Genomic DNA, 18,368 nt, shown 5'->3' with positions numbered 1-18,368 from the left:
TTTACTGCGAAAGATTGCAGGAAAGAGTAGATATAAGGGACATTTGTGTCTCGATGAAGTTGAACATTTCTGATGTACCATGGTGCATTTAAAATCATGCATAAGCATTTGTTTTGCAGTCTTTGCAGTTTAAGGATATTTGAGCTTGAAGCATGTCTCCAGGCAGGGGATGCATAAGTGATAATGGGATGAATCATCAACTGATAGAGGAGCAATTTGATTTTAATATCTAGTTTGCTGTTCTTATTGATAAGAGGGTAATGCTGTCTTTTGATGCCTTTGCACATAAGGATTCTGTATGCAGGCTGAAAGTAAGTTTTCTGTCTAGCAGTACGCCGAGATATTTGGCTTCTGTTTTCCAGGGAATCCTGATGTTAAATAGAAAGATGTCTTCTTTGGGAGATGTTGAATTTTTTGTGAGCAGAAGAGCACTGCTTTTTTGAGGGTTTACTTGCAGTCTCCAAATAGAGAACCAGTGTTTCAGTTTCAGCAGGTTATCTTGTAGTTTCTTTGTAACAAGATGCGGTTTAAGATATCTGACCAGTATTGCTGTATCGTCGGCATGATAGATGACATCGGGTTATATGGGATGTTCGCCATGTAAATCGGGAAAAGTATTGGCACCAGGAGGGAACCTTGAGGCACTCCAGCCAAGATCTGCCGCTAGGTAGATACCGCCCCATTTAGTTTAACTTGCATGCGTCTTCCAGAAAGAAAGGACTTAATGAGGTGAATCAGATCCAATGGAATGCTGGCTAAAATCAGCTTGTATAGAGTCCAAAGTGCTATAATTTGTTGAAGGCCTTTTCTAAGTCAAGAAAGACTGCTCCGGTGTATTGATGCCAGTTGAAGTTGTTGGTAATATATTCAACTAGTCTATGGATCTGTTGAGTAGTGCTGTGGAGTTTGCGAAAACCAAACCGCTCTAAAGGTAGGATATTTAGCTTGTTTACAGAAACTTGAATTTTGGTGAGGATGACTTTTTCAGTGATTTTGACCAAATTGGAAATCAGACTGATGGGAATAACTTTGTGGCAGCTGTGGGTCCTTACCAGGCTTATAAATAGGGACCACATCTGCCAACTTCCAAGCATAGGGAAAGTATTTGAATCTAAGCATGGCATTTATTATTGTTGTAAGATGTATGGTGGCCTTACGGGATAGCAATTTAATAACTTTATTAGGGATACCGTCAGGTCCAGGAGCTTTTTTATTTTTTAAATTTTGTATGATGTCGTAAATTTCAGCTGGAGAAGTAGGTGTGGGTTGGCTGGTACAGGTATCACACTGTTTTTGTACATATCTGACATGGCGGTGGATTTTATAAATATGATTGAAGTTCAGGTTGTCATATGAAGGCCATATGAAGGTCATAACATATTCTCTATAAATATTAAAAAGGTAGGATAATAGTACAACCCTGCTGCACCCCTTTTCCCACTCAAACACTGTTTCTCCGAAGACTGTTTTTACTGAAGCTTCTTGGTTGTTATACCTCTCTCATCAAGAGAATTAGATGTTTAGGTATTCCCATTGATCTCATTACAATCCACAGTCTGTTGTGATCCACACAATCAAAAGCTTTCTTATAATCAATAAAACAGATGAATACTTCCTTCTGAAATTCTCTTATTCTTTCCATAATCCATCTCATATTTGCTATTTGGTCTCTAGTTCCTCTACCTCTCCTGCATGTTCTTGTGGCATTATGCTGAAAGTGATCCAACCTTTGTTGGATCACTTTCAGCATAATGGATAATTTTATTTGCATTGAAATTAAAGCAATGGTTCTGTAATTCTCCAATCTCTAGGCCAGTATATTTTCTTCCAAACCTATTGACAAATTTCAATCAATATATTCACTACTTCATCCCCAGCTACCCTCAATAATTCCACGGACACACCATCAGCTTTTCCTTTTGGCAGCTGTTCCATTGCTGATATCACTTCATTTTTCATTATCTTGGGTTTCTCAACAAATTCTCCTTCACTATTATTATCTTTCTTGTATAATGCTCTACATGCTCTTTCCATCTTTTTTTCAGTGCTGCTTCTTCCATCAGATATTATTATTATTATTATTATTCCTGATACCTCCAAGGAGTCCGAAGACTCATCGCGGGAGGACATCTTCAACTATCTCTACACCTTACCTCTACTACGAATCAACGCCATCTACCACCCACCTCCAACACCACCACAACTAGTAATTTTTGTCTGTAAATTGCGTGTGTTCTGAAGGGCCGATTTGTATGTATGCGGGATGAAAAACCCGAGTTTCCGGGAGAAAAAACCCTGCTACCTCCGTATGAGATCGGCTAACTCACCATCGATTGAAATCGACCAGATAAAGATTCCTCCCGTCGCGACGAGAATCGAACTTAGGCCTATTCCAATCGAAGGGCGCAATGTACCGTCGTTCTTCCAATTGCGCTACGGAGGCGTTAATATATTTACCTGAATTACTTTTTACAACTCATAATCTAGGGATAAACTTCCCTGTAACATCATTTATTTTTCTAAACAGATCTCTTGGTCTACCCATAATATTGCTTTCTTCAATTTCCTTGCACCTTTTGTTTAGATGTTTTTCCTTATCTTTCCTAGCCTGTCTTCTTGTTGATTCATTAACAGTCTTCTTTACTGCTTCTATGATTGTACTTTTTGTTTCTTCCCACAGTTCTAATTTTCTTCCTGTCTTCTCTAAAGTTTTTAATTTCTTTCCAACTTCTACTTTAAATGTTTCCTTTATAGGATCAAATCTGATATTGTTCATTTTTTCCTCTTTAGTCCTTAATTTCAATTTAACTTCAGCTATCAATAATTCATAATCTGTTCCACAGTCTGCACCAGGTAGTGTTTATGCTTCTTGGATAGCATTCCTCCACAGGTGACAATATAATCTATCTGATTTCTGTATTCTCCATTAGATGAAGTCCATGTGTACAATCTTCTTTTATTTTGTTGGAAGCAAGTGTTTGCAATAAAGCAACTGTTCTCAGCACAACATCCAACATCCTTTCTTTTGCTTCATTCCTCACTCCTAAACGAAATTTTAGTGATGCCTCGTTCTTCTTTTTCACCCACTTTTGTATTCCAATCACCTAATATCAAACGAAAATCTGTTTTATCAGTACTGTATACTACGTGTTGCAAGCTGCTGTAAAATTCTTCTACCTCATCTACACTTGAATCTGTAGTGGGTGCTTACACCTGTATGAGTATAACAACATTCACTGGGTATGTTTTTATTCTGATTAAAGTTCACTTACCCAGATCAATTACAATCTTTGACCTTTATTTCCACTTCTATACGTGACTTCTGTATTAATTCAACCTTCATATCTCTTCTGGGTGTAGCTCCCACTGATGAGACCTCAATAATGGTCAAAACTAGTCTGGGTAATGACTCTTCCCATAATGCACAGCAATATACACCTATGAAAGGACATTTACTTTGCATTATGGAACGCTAAGGCAATTGATGGGAGTCATTGGCTTCTATATAAAAGTAACCTGGTTATAAAGATACTTAGCATGTAGACTTTATTTACTTACACTTGGATAAAGAATTAAACAAGAATATAATTTCTTGGTAAGTTTAATTTTAAGAGTTGACTGTGTGTTTAAAAAAACTTGCCTTCTTATCACATTTCTACAGTTTACAGTGTACTTTTATTACATAAATTTTTATTTCATCTCAACTGATTGCCAACAATAAATCTTGTGTTTAAAATAGTAAATTGTTTATTTGTAATATTAATTAAAATAAGTGATTTTTAATTAGTTAAGAATTTAATTTTTAAATTTTAATCTGCTTATTCACAGAATGTTATTGTTAACAAAACATCACCATAACAGAGGTGAAAGAGAATATGGTATTGACAGAGAACAGGCTGGCAACATTGGAAGAGTAAGTATATGCACAGATTATTGCTGCTGTTGTGTATTTGTTTTATTTCTTTTTTTTTTTCATTATTATTTTTCATGGTGGATGTAGTGTTCGGTGTGTGTGGGGAGGAGGCAACTGTTAAATGACATACAAAATAAATGCACTTTCTAATATACTTGTAAGTTCTTTTGTTGTACTGTTGTATTAAGATATTAGTTTCTGGATACCACTGTATATTAAACTGTACATTGCCTTGTGGATTAATCATATTCCCTACATTTCATCTGAGCTTATTTATTGTTCTGTTTTTCAATATGCCGATGGTATGTAATCTTATTGTTCTCCAAATATTGTATACTGTGTAGCATTTGCAATTCAGGATTTCTTTACTGATAGTAGAAGTTTCATCAAAACCTTTGTCTAGTTACATTTGGCATGAAAATATAATAATTGCACTCAGGTACTTCTTCTTCACATATGCTTCATGATCATTCATGGTCACTCAGTGCTGGTTCTGTATTGTAATGACAATCTACTCAATGAAAGTTAGAAACCTTTCTTGAGCAGATTCTGCAATAATTAAAAAAAAAAAAAAAAAAAAAGCTGCTCTAGAGCCAACCATATTCTCCCTCTTCATTTCTTAACTTCAGGCCTCCAATAAGTAGGTTAGTGGCATCACACTGGATAATGAAAATGATCTGTTACCAACCAAAGACTTTCACAGACATTAATGCCAAGGTGGGATTGGTAACAAAGTGAACACGCTTCATTCTGCCACTTGGGTTTGTGGAACATTTGAAGAAAATGTCCTGACCACCTTATCCAGAAGATAGAGATATAGAAATTACGTAAATGTCATAATATGACAACTTAAGACTAAACACAAGAATTATGGCCCATTTTAATATTTATATTCTAAATATAGTACAATTGGAAATCAAAAATATTGTTACTCTGTCTTGATGTCCTTAATTTCACAAATTACTGAGGGCCCTGGAGTGCAGCTGGGGAGGAACGAACATGCAGAGTTATAAATTAAAGATGGCAAGAAATTATATTCTTGGTTTAATCCTTTATCCAAGTGTAAGCAAACAAAGTTTTCATGGGAAGTAACTTCAAGACTGGGCAACTACTCATATATAGAGACTGATGACTTCACATTACTTATCTTAGTATCCCGTAATGTAAAGCACATATTCTTATAGACATGTAAGACTGGTTTTAATATTTATAATTTAAAGATGCCAAGAATATAATTTCTTGGCATCTTTAATTTATAGTTTAAGTGGAAAAAACTTTCAACATCTATCTCTAATTCAGAGTATTTTAGTAATAAGATGTAACACCTTTTGGCTACTTGTTTATGGAAATATGACTTCTGCATTACTTCAACCTCAGTATCACTTCTGGATCTGGCTCCCACTGATGAGACCTCAATAAAGGTCAAAACTGGTCTTACATGTCTGTAAGGATATGTGATTTGCATTATGGGATACTAAGGCAATTGAGTCATTAGCCTCTATATACGAGTTACCTAGAGAAGTTCATGCTCAAATTTTGTTTGCTTACACTTGGATAAAGGATTAAACCAAGTGGAAAAACTTTTAACATGCAGAGTTGCATCACTTTTGCGCTAAAGAAAAGAACTGAATCATTTAAGTCAAAAAGTTTCAGAAACTAGATTTAACAAAAAAATGAGGACACCTTATTCTTAATTAGCTATAGTGGAATGCTGGTCTTGAGAAACAGATAAAATATTAGACAGAACCACTAAACAATTCAGAGAAATTTTAGTCTTTTTATGCCACATCATTGTATGTGGTGAATGTGTTACATGATCATAACATTGGAAGAATTGTACCAATACTGTTATATAAAAACAAATATCAGTTTCACTCAAAAACTATGCATGCTCATTCATTCATGTGTGTGTGTGTACTTGGTGTCCTTTTCCACTCAAGATACTACTTCTAGCTTGTGCAACTGCTAACAAATCTGAAATTTACCCAGCTGTTCTCATTTCGACAAATTTAGGATACTTGCTCTCACTTACTTTTCATATTTGAGGTGATGCATCAAAAATATCTAAAACTTTTTGAATAGTAGTCTTGCTTACAGACTTTCTATTTCTGCTCTTTGCCTTTTCTGTAGGTACCTTCAAGGTTGCTGTTATCCTGATCAAGCTTCCATCATTCCTCTGCTTTTCTCTAGGTCTTAAAAGCTTGAAAAGTTGCTAATCAGACCCCATTTTCAATCCAACTCCAAACCGACCTCCTCTTTTGTTAAATTGTTTTTTGAAAGAGTTTTTCCTCTCTAAGAACTATAGCCTACAACTTTTCATATAGCATCAGTATGCTGCTTCTCTTTTTAACTGCTGGCCCACATGCACAGAACTGATGTCTCATTAATTCTGCAACCTCTGTTGTGTGGGATTAATATATAAACAATAGCAAATATTATGCTGTTTCATAATATTGTACTCGGGAAGTCAAAACTATCCCTGGGTACAAGACTGGAGAAATACAGGATTGTACACTTCCATCATCCAGAAAACTTAGGACTGGTGCTGATTATGAGATCACAGAGTGCAGATTCCCTATATACTTCATCATTACAATGTGAGTTTTGCTAAACAAAACTTATATAAATGAAGATGTGGGCTATTTTTGAATGGCTTGTTTAAAAAAAATAATAATAATGCTAACTAGCAATTACATATATGTACCACATGCATATGGAATTTATACAACAGTAGTACAAGTGGTCAGTTAATAGAAAACAGTTTGCACTCTGAAGGGAATCTTGCATAAGCACAAATAAATGTGGGGAATATGATTAAACCTGTAATTTTATTTTCATTTATATACACATACACACCTAGTCTTGCCATAAATACTTATTACAACTTCTGCATACACCATGCTGCCTCAGAATTGTGTGAGCCCAGTTCCATTAGTGGACAGTCAACATTTGTGTGTTGATCAGTAGAGAGAGAGAGTTGTCTAGCTGTATGGGTTAACATGCAGTGGGGAGATTATGAGAACTATGTAGCTGTAATAGCACTTCACAAGGCTGGAATGCAGCCACTTGTTATTTTCAGCATACTATAATCATTCGGGATCAGTTGGATGTTTGTGTATTGGACTATTATCCATCATAACGATACAGAAGACTTATCTGACTGCCAAAGAACAAGTTGACCAGACTGCAAGACGCAACATCTTGTGAGGGCTATGAAAGCACGCTTCCACTGTAATCCTGTGAAAACACAAAGTAATGTCACGAGAGATAAACGTTTCGCTGAGAACAGTGTCACATGTACTAACTAATGATGACCTGGGGTGAGAGCCTATTGTTGTTCTGCACACCTCCTAACAACAGAATTTATGTGGCAGAGAGTGATAAAAATCAAAGGTACTTCTCTGGTGGTAAGTGAACAACAGACACAACGATATTCAATGGTGAAAATCTTCTCATCCTCTTTGTGGATGAGAAGATTTTCACCATTGAAGAGTCATTTAACTGCCAAAACGATCAGGTATATGCTCCAGATGGTCGCACAGCACTTGTCATAGCATCCAGGATTCAGAGAGGTCACCCTGCATTATTGATGGCTTAGTGTGGGGTGATGTATCAGGGGTATCTAAGTTGCCTTTCTCTGAGAAAGGGGTCAAAATTTCCATCAAAGTGTATCAAGACATCATGCTGGAACCTGTGGTACAGTCCCTGTATAACACCTTGTTTGATGGCAGGTAGTAGATCTACCAGCAGACTTAGCCCCTTTACATGCAGTTGAGAACCACACAACAGTGATTGGAGGCAAATGTGCCCAACCACATATTGCCATCTGGAAGTTCCGATCTGAATCTGTTGGACTTCAAATTGTGGTCAGAACCTGAGAGAGTAGCCTACAGGAAATTATACCTCAGAATTGCCCGGTTGAAGGTGGATTTGAGGTGAGCAGTGGCAGCATTTCTGTTGGATGTTGTGCATATCACAATTGATGTGTGTGTTTGGCCTCACAGACTTTGGTATGCATGAAAGCAAAAGGGCATTTTAAACATTAGTTCTGCTATATGCACATTATACATGTGGTTGTTTGTATGTGCTGAAAGCTGTAAATGATTTTTTGATAGATTAAATATTTATGTGCTGTTCAAGTTGTAACAGCATTTACAGCTAGACTGTGTGTGTGTGTGTGTGTGTGTGTGTGTGTGTGTGTGTGTGTGTGTGTGTGTGTGTGTGGATTGCCAGCCATATATATATATATATATATGAATCCCATACAAATGAGAGGCTGCAAAAGATATAATATATCAGTTCTGTGTAGGAAACTAGTTGAGAAGAAAGAAGAAACCTGTTGATATGTTTTTTGAACAGCTGGAGGTTGTCTTAGGGAAAGTGGGAGGAGAAAATCTGTTTCAAAGAACAGAGATAGATGGAATGGAAGATGAGAACTAGAAGTTGGTTTGAAGCCAGACAGCAAAATGTTGACCAGCAATTGCTTGTGTGTTTACAGGCTTAAAAGCACAATGAACGAATGATGCTAGCCAGTTGTGGAAGAGTGTCCATGAAAACATATATAGAAGAGATTGGAGTAAGTCTCTGAGAAATCACGAGTTTCTTCATTTTCCATGGTTTGTGTCCAGAAGTGGATATTGTTCTCATGGATGTCTTACTCTGATGTATAAATCACAAATCCACCCTACTAATGTAGGGTGGATTTGTGATTTATACAGTCTTAGAAGTTGTACAGATGAGAAGTATTATCTTGAGTAGATAGGACACCTAATTTTTTGGAGATAGAGGAGGCTATGGATGTGATGGACTTATGCCAGCAGTAGTTACTAGTATAAGTCAGCACACAAAGAGATCTGAGTAATATAAAAGATAAGAGGAAGTGATGTGTAATCTTTCTTGTGTTTCCAGTGTGATATTCTCTTGTCTCACTAAAGAATGCCAATAAGATGAGTTTTTTAAGGCACTGGTTATGGAAGATCCCAAAACTTGGTAATGCTTGAGTATATTACAATGTTTGAAAAATTAAGAACATGGAATGCACTACTATTATCATTGGTGGGAAGATCTGAAAAAGAAAGGCCAGCTTGGTTGGCTGAGTGATTAGTGTACCCACTCTTCAGTCAATAGGTCACGGCTTCGAATCCTGCAGTGGACATGAATGTTTATGATTGTCTTACCTTGTGTACTACTATAACCTTTGATATGATGCAGTATGACCTTTGCTATCCTTGTGCCATTAAATCATCATCATCTGAAAAAAGAAAACCCTTCATCATGATATGTAGGGGACATTAGCATTCCTATCGCAAGGTGCAGGTGATAATGAGTGGATATTTGTGCTAGTCCCAATGAAATACCTTCAAAATATTATCAAGAGAAACCACATTAAGTTTCTCTGGACCTTTCCATGGCTTATGTCCAGATGTGGATGATGTTCTCAAGGATATCTTCTGTGAATTGAGAGTGGCAAAATTTATATTGGTGTTGCCTGATAAATCGGTGTGGTGTGCCTCTAGGTGGTAAACAAGTCGACTACTTGTCTCATTATTTTCAAGAGAAGTTAGGTTAGGGTAAGGACCAACATTTAGTATCCTTCTTTTGGGAGAAGCAAGGTTGAATATAGGCTTGTTTTCTTGCTATAGGAAAAATGAGGGTGGGATAAGTATGAAAATTGTATATTTTGGAGAACATGTTTTAAACACAGTTGTGGGGATACCATTATTAGGATCAGAAGATTTGTTGGTGTCCAAGCTAGTTGAATTTCTTCTGATCAATAACATCCTTTATCTTTGCACCTGGAAAACATGCTATCGTCACTTTCTCATTAATTACACCTCTTATCATCAAATCCCCATACAATACTATCTCTTTTTTTTTTCAATTTCTTGCACTTTTATGCTTTTCCCATTCACGCTTTCTTTCGTGCTCTGTCCTTCCATACTACTCGCCAGTTATTTCTTCAGTTGCTTGAGCTCACATTTTGTTTTTCCAGTAAAGGAGTTCACGTAAGCATGCAATTTCTTTCTGTGCTAGTATCTCATCATCCACATAACTTTCAATCACTTCATTCACACTCTTAACCATGTTTTGTGCACTGTCACTCGTTGCTTCCACTACTGTATTCTGCACGACACCTTTACAGTCCTGCCTTTTATCCTTATTATCAGTCACTTCATTCTTTCATGACTTGCATTTCTTATATTCATTTACAAAACATTTATGAACAGATATTCTCTCCATTCTTGTCTTCATACCACAAACCATTCATTCTTAGCAACGAATATATTGAACTAAATCACTCACATTGATATCAGCCAACACCAATGTCTTCATCACCATTTTTCTTGTGCATATTGGTGCCATAACAAAAAATGATTTTGAAAAGAATATTACTTAATAATAGATAACTAAACAAAATGACTTAACTACACTGTCAAAAATAAACAAAATACCATCAAATATATATAATGATTTAACTAATATCTGCTAAAAAAATAATAGCTGAGCAAAACACATTTACTACCTCTGCTACTCAAGATGATGCTCAAACTTGCTTTACTCTGAACAACATTGAGAATTTTAGGGAGGATTTGGGATTTATATGAAGTTAGTAGCTGGGTGGGTTAAAATATAATAATCTACTGTTTATCTAACTGCAGTTAAAGTAAATTATTAAAGTAATTTGCTGTTCTAAGAATTGAAGCATCAGATAAGTGAATTACAATTACATGGTGCTCTGTCATAAGCTAAGCCAGTTGACTTACACAGATTGGTTAATTTAAGGATCGTTGTTTTGAAGGTCAATAAATAGTAGTTTACTGCAGCATATTAAGTGGAAGAGAGTGCCAAGTTTTTTTGATTCTGAGGAAGTGATGTTTATGCCAGTAGCTGGTGATTTGTATATTACTGAGAGTAAGGATAAGTGAGCTGAGATCACTTTTGTGAGAGAAAAGGCACAATGGTATTTTGGCAGCATTGAAGGTGACCAGATCGTTCTTGCCCCATTGAAGGATACATAAAGATCAATGTTTAAGGTGCTGATTGAAAATGATCTTGAAGCTTGAGCAAGATGTTTGAGCACTGTATGGTTTGTCAAATATGTAAGAAGAATGAAAGTAATCTTATCATCAGCAAAGCTGTGAATAGGATTGGTGGTGGAGAGTGGGTCATTTATGTGTAGCAGAAAGAGGGGGTAGGTGATAGAACAGAGACCTTTCTATTCTATCACCACTTTCTGCATTTATAAGGCACTTTCTGCATTGTTGGCCAAGCTTAAAGAGACAGAGCATTCCATTATTGACACACGGTGAGTGAGTGTGGAGAAGGCTAACTACCAAGTTAGAGAGGGCAGCAGGTAGACCAAAGGATGGCGATTTGCTTATCAGGCCTGAATGCCAAATGCAAACAAAATCTCAAGAGTGACAGTACACATTTCTTGACCTTTCCATGGCATATATCTAGTGGCAGATGATGCATGCTAAGAGTCAGTCATAGATCTTGAATGGTAAAATCTATATTTTGCCATTTGTGGTTGCTGATTAAGTAGTGGACTTGTAGATTGTGGAGAAGTTGACTATTGATGACTTTCTCTATTATTTTGGAAAGGACTGAGGCGATAACCATTGGTTGGTCGTTTGACAGTAAACTTTTTATCTCCTTTTTTTTTTTTGAAATAGGCTGGGTGTACGTGTGAATGTATTTAGGCGGTAGATGATTTTCTATGCCAAGTGTAAGTCCATTATCCTCCTTACTGGATGCCTGAAGTGTCTTAAAATAAGTATCATATTTGGTCTCTAGAGCAGCTTGAGTATGTCTCTTGGGGCCCATGGATAGTATTAAAATGTCTATACATTTGCAACATTTCATGGGTGGGATTGACATAAAAGAAAGCATGTTGTATATACAGTGTATATACAACATGCTTATACACTGTATATACAATGTTGTATATACAGTTTATATACAATGTTGTATATACAGTGTATATACAACATTGTATATACAACAGTGTATATACAATGTATATGCATGTTGTATATACAACATACTGTATATACAGTGGATTATCTTTGTACAGTCAATTCTCACTACAGTAAACCTATAGGGACTGTATGACTAATTTGTTATTTTATAGTGAATGTCTTTTAGAAGATCATTATTCTTAAAGTTTTCATTGTTCCTTTTTGTTGGTTTATTATAATAAATCAGTTTATTTATAATTATTGCCATCATAAGAGTAGACTGTAGCAAACACCATTACAGTCAGTTCACTAAGTATAACAAACTTCTGCAAAGTCCCAGCCAACATCCCATATGTCACTGTTTCTCAAAGTTTGGTACACATACCCCTGGGGATATGCAAAAAGGTCTTTAGGAGATATAGGGCACATTCTTTTTTTAATTTTGATTACTTCTTCCTCTTTTATATTATGGTCAACATGTTGTAAAGAAATGCAGGTCAATTCTATAATTAATTTTTTGATAACTAAAGGAATTTTAAAACAAAATGTATTTCTTGGCATGTATTGACTGACCTCTGTTAAAGCTGGATTTAGCTTGATGACACCATCATGTTTCAACAGCATTGTTTGAACTGTTTGCACTAAAATGTTAAATTATCCATTTATTTGGAACCACATGGTCAGAACTCACTGCTAAATTTCAGGACTATTTGTACCTCAATTATAACAATCCTAAGAGAGAGAGATCGTTTCACTACTGTGCATGCATTTTCTGTGCATGTGAACCTCAAAACAAAAGCAAAAATGAAACTGTCCTTTTTGACATGGTGCTTTCCTTCCCTTCCCTCATCTATAGCTAAAAATAACAAATATAGAAACCAGATTTCACGAAACTGACTTTTTTCCCAACATAAACAATTTCATTCATTTCCTTAAACTTTTTATTTTATTATTGAAATTTAAATTTTATAATTTTTGCTTCCACTTTATATTGAAGTTGTGTAACAAAAATGTATTTAAAATATTTCTCATGTTTGTAAGTTATTATAACACAAATAATAAAAAATCAATAACTTTATAATTATTTATGTTTGAATGAAATATTATCATGTTTCCCAAACTGCTTTTATCTAAGAGGGGTACACTGATATTACTAAAATCTTAAAAGGGATATGTGAGTACTGAAAGTTTGGGTAATATTGCCATATGTCAATGCTAGTAAAAGGAAATCCACTATAGTGAGAACTCACTGTACCAGGGTATTTTGGTTTAGAAATCTTCATCATAACTAATATTGCTGATAACTGTGGGATGGTGTTTTCTGTAGCCTGTTGTACACATCCATCAGATTCAACATAATCTTAGTAGTTGTATATTACAATTACTTCAGCATGGAAAGATACTTTTTTTTTTTATGTCAGCTATACTATTATAAACTGATTTTCATATGCAAAATATGTGAAAATCAATTTATATTATGTTCTTATCAAGAAAAAAAAATCCAGAGGTTTTGTTCATACGATTTATAATAGTGTTTAAGGTTTAGTGAATATTGTCATTTATTTCATGCTTAGTTTTTATTCTTTTCAGCTGACAAAACCATTCTTCTTTCAAAATGGATATGGAAGTAGCAAAAAACAATACATTGACCAAGTAAAGTTATTTAGTTGATCTATTATTTTTCTAACACATCAGTACTGCAATAACCTTTTATCCACAAAGCTTTTTGAAAGAGATAAGAAAATTAGCAAATTCAGCCAAAAAGATATGTAATTTTATGATGCTTTTGTTGTTTTAATTTTAGTAAATGCACTCCCAAAATTATAGAAACATGAATTGTAGCAGTAAAATTCTATTCTAGTATTTAGTGTAATTCTTTTTTACAAAATATTTTTAACTTCTCACTACAAATGTAACAAAATGAAACTTTAAAGAAAAAATTAAACAATTTTCTTCACATTTAATTTTATATAGTAAAGGATTACTTTTTATGTATTCATTTAATTAGTAGAAATATCTGTTAGAGCACAAAGGTTCATTATATTCTGGATCTTCTCTTGAATGAATTTCCTTGAATCTAGTGATAACATTGCACTTCATAATATTCTCTCTTTTTTGGCTGATGATTGCACTCCATTCCTCCTACTTATTTGAGAAACCTGACAGAGCCCAAACATTCCAAACTTGAAGATATTTTGCATTGCCCTAAACACTAATTTCCATTTAATATCCATCTGCAGGGCAATGATCTATTCACCTTCTATGCCACCAAAACTTAGTCTTGTTCTTTTTCTTTCAAAACAATTCTTAGTTCTTATAGGTATTATTTCTGGGAAAATTCCCATGTTACTCCTCTAAAATTAACTATTATTTTAATGGCTGATATAGCCAACTTTCTTTTAGCAGTGCCGCTTTTTTTTACAATGTCATTGGCTCTTTACTCAAATCTTAGGGCATTGCTGAAGTGTTATAAAACTAATATATGAAAAATAATATAGGAAGAAAATTCAGACATACCTTTTTGGGATGTTGTTTTCTGTCTCCTTATCCTGGCGATATACATTTTATGTATAATATTATTATTATTAAGGGTGGGTAGAGAGTGTTTGGGAGGGAGGGGGAGGGAGGGGGTGTGAGAGATAGATCTGAAAATAGACATTATTTTTTGGGGGAAGAGGAGGGATTGGTGGGAAAAAGTCAGGAGAGGGATTTCCCATCAATCCCTTCTCTTCCCCCCCTCCCAAACACTCTCTACCCACCCTTAATAATAATATATTGAACATTTGATAACACCCACCTTACTAAACAAGACCAGTTTTTGTTTTTTAGCATTTCTTGTCACAAACACATCAAATCTCTAGCTTCCTCAGCCTCCAAAAGTTATTTTGGAGGCTGAGGAAGGCTAAGGCTATCATTTTCTGTTCATTTTAGTTTCTGCCTGTTGCTGCTAGTTTTATGCAAATCCCAAATCCATTCACTTTAGAATGTTATTCTCACATTTGGGGTAGTGTACAAAAATTCCTTGTTGCTATCCAGAAGGGTAGTTCAGCTAATCAATGATCCCCATCTTGTGAATCACTCTGTTCGCAGGCTCACAGAAGGTCTGCTTGTGCCTTTTCCGCACAGGTACTGCTGTTCCGCAGAATTGGCATCAGTCATCCCTTATCCCTCTCCTCTTCCATTGTTTCTAAGACAGTAACCTTCCACTTCTCTCTTATTTCATCTGCCTCTTTCTCTCTTAACCCTTGCTTACAAGTGGCATCAGTTTGAAAATAAATACATGTACAAATATGAAATACTTTTTCTCTTGCTTTTTCTTCTAAGTCATGTTATCTTTAATTTACATTTCTGGTTAACATTTTTATGATACAGCATCAGTAATTGGATATGCTGTTAATGTGGGGACCAGCTGTCAATTTCTGTTTAATTTTTTCCTTTTGCAAATAATCCTCTAATAAAGTTTTATATCTATTTAGATTTTACGTTTTTTTTTTTTTTTTTGTATAAATAAATTGATATCTTTACTTCAGTTCTATTTCTTAATAGATATTATTGTTGTTTATCTTTATCTGTGGAAACCAAAAAAAATTTAGATGTTGTCGCTAGCTTTTAAATAATATATGAACAAGTTATATTGTTCAAGTTCCTTTCAAAGTATAGTGTCATGATGTTTGGCTTAGATTATTTGTAATGCTTAAAATGTTTATTGATACACTGTTAATTATAATTAACAGGCATAATTACTGGCATCATGGTCTTTGTTGCCTTGGCTAGAATTCCCACCAATTTTGGATTTCTTAGAACAATACTGTCAAAATAAAGGATTCTTCTTTCATTCCTGGACAAAAGGAATAGAAGTATTATGGAATGCAAGATTGTCTCAGAACAATTTTCAATGATCCATAATCCTGAATCATTCTACAAAAGAATTTGTGCATCCCACAAATGAAATGTGAAACTATTATTCATTAAGTACCATGGGTAAACTGGGTTAGATAACCTGGAAATCCTGCCATAAAGACCAACCACCTAAAAATATTCACAGACAATCATGCCACATTGAAATTTAAACCATAGCCTATTAGTTGGATAATAGAGACTCTGTCCACTTAACTCATCTATGAATGAGGAGGGAAGGAAGCGAATGATTTCTACAAGAATCTGGCAGTAACAGTGTATCCAAAAGGGGGATGCAAAACTGTTTAAGAATGATTAAAAACTAATCTTATTCAATCATGATTCAAAGATTATGCTAAATATAGTGAAGCATAGAACCAAATAAAAAACTGAATGTTATTTAGATGAATGTCAGTTTAGATACCATCTAAACTGACTTCTTTCAGGGTTGGAAGAAAACTTGAGAAGCAGTGCTAGCCTTAAGAACTATAATAGACGGAAGGGAAGTAAATAAATCTACATACATTGTCTTTATAATTTTGGAGAAAAAAGGCATTTGATAACATATAATGAAACAAGCTTTTTTCATTACTGAAAAAATAATATAATTAACTGTAGGTAGAGAAAACTAATAAATAAATTGTATGCCAATCAGAAAATGAAAATAAGAATACAAAAAAAAATGAAGCACCTGCAGAAATAAAGGAAGGTGTTAAAACACGGCTGTACACTATCATTCTTTCTGTTTTATCATTCTTTCTGTTTTTGTCTGTAGATAGAGAATGGAAGTAAAAAAAAAAAAAAAGAGGGAGTAAATGTATGTTGAGTACATATACATATGATATGTATATTTATTTATTATGTATATTATTATTATATGTATAATACATTTTGCTGGTGATATAGCTTTATTAGCTGAGAATGAGTAGGATGAAAACAGGTAATACTGTGGATGAAAAATGTATTACTTGAATATGGACTCAGTATGAATTGCAGCATAAATCAAAATAATTGTGAAAAGATCAGAACCAAAGATATAAGGTGTAAGTTAGAAATATAAAGAATTGCTATGGTAGAAAGAAATATTAAAGAAAGTATGCATTGATTAGTACAGATATAAGGAAATTATTTGTGTGGAGTGTATTCTTATATGGTTGTGAGATTTGAACTGTTACAGCAGAAGACTGGAAAAAAATTGAAGCATTTGAAATGTGCTATTGGCGAGTATTACACTAGGAGTAAAGTGAAGAGGAAAAATAAATAAAGAAATCTTGCATGAAATAAAAGAGCCAAGTATTGAAGAAAATAATTATATGAAAGAAAATGAAATTCCTAAAGACATATGGAGACATAGGTAAATGGTAGTAAATATAGCAGAAGGGAATATAACAGGGGAAAAATATTTTATTTTTTATTTTTTTTTTTTTAAATAACTTCTTTCAGTTTATTAAAAGTTTATTAAGGAAAAGGGAAAAAGTGAAGATAGGCCTGATGGACTGGACTTGCTATTGCAACAAGGACTCTGTCCCTTCAAATGATGATGATGATCAATTATGAGAATGTGCAATTTGTTGTACCAATTACATATATAAATTCTCTTAAATTATTAGTTTTTTTCTTTTTATGAACAGATCTCTTTATACCTTTCCTTTTCCACTTCCATAAATGTGCAATAATGCATGTTTGTATACTACAGTATCACATTAATTCACTTCATTCAAATGTAATGTAATGTAATCATACAAACATATAAATTATTTTAATTATTGATTATTTATATATTCTTAAACCAAAAGATTATTTTTCCTGTATATGTAATGAAAATGGCTGTCAGTTTAATGTTAGTAAGTGTAAAATTATGCACTTTGATGTGATTAGGTTCCAGCAGCATATTATATTAGCAGGGTTATGCTACGAGAAACTGAAGAGGCAAAGGATCTTGGTGTATTGGTGGATAAGAATTTAAAGTTCAAAGGTCACATAGCAAAAGTTGCAAATACAACTCAGAGGATAATTGCTATGTGAAGCGAACCTTGACATGTAAGGATAAGGAAGTAATTTTGCCTCTTTATAAGGCTTTGATAAGACCACAGCTGGATTACTGTGCGCAGATTTGGTCTCCCAGGTTCCAAGGGGATAAAGAAGCTGTGGAAAGGGTGCAAAGAAGTGTTACAAAGATTATATCCAGATTATGGGATTTAGATTATGAGGACAGATTGCGAGTATGTGGATTGCAGACTCTGGTTAACAGAAAAAAGAGGGGTGATATGATAAAGGTCTATAAACTTTTGAATGGGTGCTATAGCATTTCAAATGATGAAATTTTTCGTTATATGGAAGGCGGGAAGAGAACATAGGGGCATCCATGGAAGTTAAGGTTGTTCTCAGTTAAGAAAGGGGTAAGAACTAGGTTTTTCTCCCAGAGAGCAATGAGTGAGTGAGTGGAATAATTTACCCTTAGGGGTAGTGAGTGAATCTAGTGTAAATGAATTTAGGGGAAGGTATGATAGCTGGGTTAGGTAATTTACAGCCTCTCTCAATGAGTCTTTGACTCCCTGGACGTCTCACATAATAATAATAATATTCTTTTGGTTTCA

At 34.5% G+C, this 18,368-nt stretch overlaps 1 protein-coding gene across 2 annotated transcripts in view; it reads left to right on the top strand.

Moving 5' to 3' along the window:
- Positions 1-18,368, top strand: part of Pect (phosphoethanolamine cytidylyltransferase) — a 241,938-nt gene that overhangs the window by 92,753 nt on the left and 130,817 nt on the right. The window contains exons 8-9 of one of the 2 annotated variants that reach the window (XM_090407731.1): positions 3,829-3,913; positions 13,465-13,527. In XM_090407731.1, the coding sequence (XP_090263857.1) occupies positions 3,829-3,913; positions 13,465-13,527 (148 nt within the window). The remainder of the gene's footprint in view (positions 1-3,828; positions 3,914-13,464; positions 13,528-18,368) is intronic. The other variant, XM_090407732.1, reaches the window with a different exon arrangement.

Source organism: Typopeltis vanoorti, chromosome 17, assembly GCF_054136105.1.
Source record: "Typopeltis vanoorti isolate ZY-2024b chromosome 17, IOZ_Tvanoo_1.0, whole genome shotgun sequence".
Taxonomy (NCBI): domain Eukaryota; kingdom Metazoa; phylum Arthropoda; class Arachnida; order Uropygi; family Thelyphonidae; genus Typopeltis; species Typopeltis vanoorti.
This window is presented reverse-complemented; position numbering and strand designations above follow the sequence as displayed.